At 43.5% G+C, this 4846-nt stretch overlaps 2 protein-coding genes across 2 annotated transcripts, besides 5 other annotated features; both read right to left on the bottom strand.

Annotated features, from left to right (window-relative positions):
- Nucleotides 1-4: 4 nt before the first annotated feature.
- Nucleotides 5-49: a repeat region.
- Nucleotides 50-107: 58 nt separating this feature from the next.
- Nucleotides 108-199: a repeat region.
- Nucleotides 200-735: 536 nt separating this feature from the next.
- Nucleotides 736-766: a repeat region.
- Nucleotides 767-782: 16 nt separating this feature from the next.
- Nucleotides 783-824: a repeat region.
- Nucleotides 825-860: 36 nt separating this feature from the next.
- Nucleotides 861-882: a repeat region.
- Nucleotides 883-2139: 1257 nt separating this feature from the next.
- On the bottom strand, nucleotides 2140-2757 carry FPSE_10824 (uncharacterized protein; the record flags this gene model as incomplete). Its single annotated transcript, XM_009263941.1, has 1 exon — nucleotides 2140-2757. One exon carries the CDS (start codon nucleotides 2755-2757, stop codon nucleotides 2140-2142), a length of 618 nt encoding a protein of 205 aa, XP_009262216.1.
- A 581-nt stretch (nucleotides 2758-3338) lies between these two features.
- Nucleotides 3339-4280, bottom strand: FPSE_10823 (uncharacterized protein; the record flags this gene model as incomplete). Its single annotated transcript, XM_009263940.1, has 3 exons — nucleotides 3339-3551; nucleotides 3677-3935; nucleotides 3985-4280. 3 exons carry the CDS (start codon nucleotides 4278-4280, stop codon nucleotides 3339-3341), a joined length of 768 nt encoding a protein of 255 aa, XP_009262215.1.
- Between the last annotated feature and the right edge of the window lie 566 nt (nucleotides 4281-4846).

The following is a 4846-nucleotide window of genomic DNA, read 5'->3' as shown; positions in this document are numbered from 1 at the left end:
TAGCTAATAAGCTATATATATTAATTAATATTAAGTAAATATATATATACTTAAGGATTCTTAAGTAATTAGTAAGGTTATTATAAGATTAATATTAAGCTTAAGGGATTAATATTAATTATATTAAATTAATACTAATTATAGCTTTTTAGTATTAATTATATTAGGTAGTTATATTAAATAATTAGTAAAAAATATAGGGTTTATATAGCATAACTAAGCTGGGCTATTAGATTGTAATAATATACTAAAAGTATCTCTTTTTATAATAAATCTCTTTTCCTCTCTAAGACTTAAAGCCTTAGAGGAAGAATAATAAAGACTACATTATACTTAACGAGGACTACTAGTTTCACTTCTTGCCTATACCTAGCTCTAGCGAACAAGATTAAAAGTATTAGATAATGATGGCAATCTAGTTGCCTTAAAAGATAGGAGGGTACTTGCACCTAAAGATATCTTTCAGTTTCTTAGCGATACTTAAGTTTATATAATAAACTGTCGCTATAAAAATATTTAAGACTTCTTAGAAAAGGTGCAGGGTATATCTCTATATGAGGATAAGTCTAAGTGGAATATAATAGGTATTATAGTATATCTGAGGTATAATAGATCGCATAACCTATATAAGAAGGGCCTATAGTGCTCTTGTTGTCTTAAGGATTACCTAACTGAGAACTAAGTCCTCAGTATAGTCTACCTTATTTTAAGATAGCGGATAAGTTCTTTAGAAGCTTAATTTAAATAATTTTTAATCTTTATATTAGGTCTTAGCTTAAGTCTAAATTTAAAATTATAATTGTAAATATATACTAATAGTTAAAGAAATCAGTAACTGCCTTCTTAGTAATAATGTGACCTTATTTATATATTATATTTAATCTCGTTTTAATTCTTTTAATAAAACTTCAAAGAACAGTTATTTATCGTAGACCCATACCATACTATAAGCCTTGAAGCTAACCTCAAGCTTAACACCTTTTAGTTCTAAAAGCTCGACTAATCGGGCGGGCCAAGTAACTCCAGCTTATCTCGGGCGGGCAGAAAGTATGAGAAAGTCTTGATTACAATGCATCGGCAGATAGGGGGGCACAATCCGAGGTCATACGATGGTGACGATTGTTCAGGTATTGAGCTAACAAGTGTGGTGGTCTCATGACGATACAGGGTCTTGGCTAGGAAAGGGAGGTGATCAATAAGTTTCATTGGTTACAGACTGTCTGGATTGCAACCCTCCCATCCTTGAAATACCCCCCTCACCATTCATCTGTCTGTATTGGCAGCTGAGTCAAGGAGCAAGTCAGGAGAAGCATATGAGGCCGATGGTGAGCTCGGCTAGTTTGACCTTCATGTTCTATAAAAAGTTTCCCATCCATGCATATCTTCAGTTTCGTGTTAACGCATCATAACCCCAAACTATACCAAGACCAAGTTTATCATATATGACTATTGGCTTCGTGCAGTGGCGCCAACCTCACCACTATCCTGAGACGTCAAGCCCTCTATTCATTTCGTAATCTAAGCAGCCTCTTCAGCATAGCCTCAGTCGATGTGACCTTCCATATTAGTGAGTTAACGAGTCAGTAGGCATGCCCACAATGGTCTCAGCCGACCTGAAGGAACTGAGTTGTGGATATTATTGACATGGCCTCACGACTTTAAGGCGAAGCTTGTGACCACCCAAGTCCAACAAGGCAGAGCGGCCCTGAAAGGATAGGGATAGTATCTCATTGGTATTACTTTTAGCGCTCTAAAAACATAATAGAGGAGATTTACCATAGGCCGATTTATAAGTATAAGCTTTCTACTATATCTTAAACCCAAGTACACAAAAGGATTAAGCTAGCCAGATGCAGTGGTAGCTAAGGTTACTTTGGTGTGTGTGTGGGGTTGGTCTATCTTTGTCACTTACTGGGGGCTAAAATGTCAGCCCTGTCTGGTCTTCTTTATTCGTCGGCGTGGCCGGGGCTCAGGGAACGCTCAGGGCACGCTCAGGTTACGCTCAGGTTAAAGCAGCGACTACTCAGGGTAGTGGGCGAGAAGGGAAATACTACAAGTCGATATTCACATTCTGTATTTGCCTGTATCTCGAAAAATTCGCTAATCTGAATTTGGAATGCGAGGTGACATCCAAGATGATTAGTAAATGTTATTATTCCAGACCTTAGGAATGCGCATGGTATACACAATGGGTTTGTAGAAAAGTTTGTAATACTCAGAGCGCGACACTGAGCGGCCGAGTCGGTCGATACCTGATTCCCTCATAAAACGATAATACAGTGATTTCCGAAATTGATTGTAGAGGCCGGGCCAATACATGTCGTCTAGTCTCTCACAGTACGTGACTATGGTAGGGTCTAATGCTATCTCGTATAGGTGTGCATTGAGAGCATAGCTCTTCGAAGCGAACAAACGGCGAAGCTTGTCTATGGTCTGGTCGTCTCCAGTTGAGAATGGGTTCGGCAGAGCATTCTGCTTCCACTGTTTCGCTATTTCGATGCGTGCCTTTGCGTCAAGCGTCTTGTCTTGGAGATAGACGAGACCAAGCGCGTCTTGTAGCATTTCATCAAAGACGGGACCGGAACTGCACCCTGCCATGTTTTGTAGAAAGGACAAGAAGCATTGTCGCCCGGACAGCATGTACTGAGTGAGCATGATGGGTGATGCACTTATGAGGTGGAGCGTCGTATCGTGGCTTGGTATCATGCTGAGGATGGCGATGCGTAGCTCTGCTGGTAGGCGTTGAAATGGGTCCATCGTGATTGAGAGATAGGTTGGGTTGGTTGACGATAGTGGCCACGTTCTGCAAACTTAATGGTTGTGAATGTTGTGGAGTTATGGCTGAGAAGACGTCGCAGTTGGAAAGTTGGAAAGAGTTGAGGATTTGTGATTGATCCGAGAGGGTAAAATGTCCTTTATACCTGCCTGATAATAAGGTTACCATCTTCAAATACACTTTTCAAGCACTAAGTCCTCTATACACTGCTGGTTTTCTGTGGCTGAAAAATGTCAAGGCTTATCAAAAGTTACTTCTTGATACTTTTGGTTGCCTTGATATATCACGTCTTGATAGGTGACTGCAAGTTGATGAGACAAACAAACTTAGTTGCAGTAACCCTAATTACATGCAGCATTATTATGACTACCAGCCCTCACATGATGTATCAGATCAATGACCGCAAATACATGAACTTTGCACTCCACCAAAACATTGACCACGATATCATCTTGCGCACAATCGTAATATGCCAGACCTGTCACCCAGAAGGAAACGCATATTTCCTTTCGACTACTCGACGCCGTCCGTTCATCAGGGCAGTGTCATTGAGCGAGTCGCATCAGTGGCGGTAGCCAAGAAGCTCGGCCACAACTCGTTCGGGGAAAGTGTTGTAAGGCTCCATGGGAAGCTCACAGTGCTGGATAGTCGGCCAAATGACGCCATCGAGGCAAAGAGCCGGGTCGTAGATGCACTCCAACAGACGGATGCCGATGTCAGCGACAAAGACGTGAGCGGTCGAGGGGTCGGACTCGGTAGTAACCAGCATTCGAACCTAAGGGCTAAGGTTAGTCGGGTGATAATAGAATTAGGATGATCGCAGCATACAGGATAGTTTCTGACATAGGGGTGTCGCTCCTTGCTCCATTGCTACTGGGCCAAGGATAGAATCAGACCGACCAGGTAAGGATCCTCGGACCACTCGATGGGAGTGACGTTGCGAAGTCGGATACGACAGACTCGAGCCATGGGAGGGTTTCCGCCATCGCCGGGGTTGCTCTGAGGTCGGATGCTCTTGAGGCGAGCCCACTTGACGTCGTCGTAGTGGAAGTAGCCGATGATGGGTAGCTCGGACAGAAAGGGAGGGGTGAAATGGCAGACGTAGCAATCGGAGACGTGGACGTCTTTGCTGTCAAACAAGAAGACAGCTTTCTCATCGCTATGGAACAGAGTTAGTATGGAATGACAAGGTAAGGAGGTAAACGTACGGATGATGCCACATCTTGACGCCCATCAGATCCAGAATTCGGGTAAAGGCAGCGTGCTTGGATACAGAGGTGAGGTTCTTGGCGAAACGCCTGGACCAGTAGTAAAAAGGGTCATCGTCCTTCATGCCGAGATACTTGCGAGGTTGGGGATGTTTGAGGAGGACATCGATGCGTTCGAATTTGATCTTGAGGAGGTCAAGATGCTGGGCGGTCCAAAAGAGGGGGTTCTTGCAGAACCAGGGGTTGTCTACGATAAGTTGGTGGACGGTCGGAACAACAGGCTGTGGTTCAGCCATGATGACTGCTGTTTGTGCCCTGCGGCTTGAGGTCGGGTTGGGGTTGTTTGGTGTTGGTGTTTTGTTGGTGTTGCGGTTTGTTTTTGTCACCCTGGCGATGAGGCAGGCCAGTTAGTGGGAGACGAGAGGCCGAGGCCCGTGCGTCATCAACCAAAACAATCAGTTTGCAAGGCATGACGAAATAAAAGCATCAATGACTTTGACATTATTTATGCCATTCATTTCTGCGACAATCGCCATAGTACAAGAATGGCATTGCCGCACATGGAATTGGTGAAGTCGACCTAGGTTATTGTTATTATTGTGAGCGCACTCGCCCACAACGACGCTGGTGTAGATCCTTTAGCGGCGAGTGGAAGTGGTGGTGATTAACATTGGGAATAAAGCCATCAGAGACTCTTTAGTTAGTGCGGCCGATAAATCGAGACTACTGATTCTCATAATGAGGCCTTTTGCTGCAGGTGGTCATTTGCTTGGCAGGCGGGTTGCTAAAAAATAGGGACTTGAAGCCATACAGACGAAATCATTAGTCCACTCTTAGGCCATACATACACTAAGAGTGATCT

This window comes from Fusarium pseudograminearum, chromosome 3, assembly GCF_000303195.2.
Source record: "Fusarium pseudograminearum CS3096 chromosome 3, whole genome shotgun sequence".
Lineage (NCBI taxonomy): Eukaryota > Fungi > Ascomycota > Sordariomycetes > Hypocreales > Nectriaceae > Fusarium > Fusarium pseudograminearum.
Note: the sequence above shows the minus strand (reverse complement) of the source record. Positions and strands in the feature narration are given on the sequence as shown.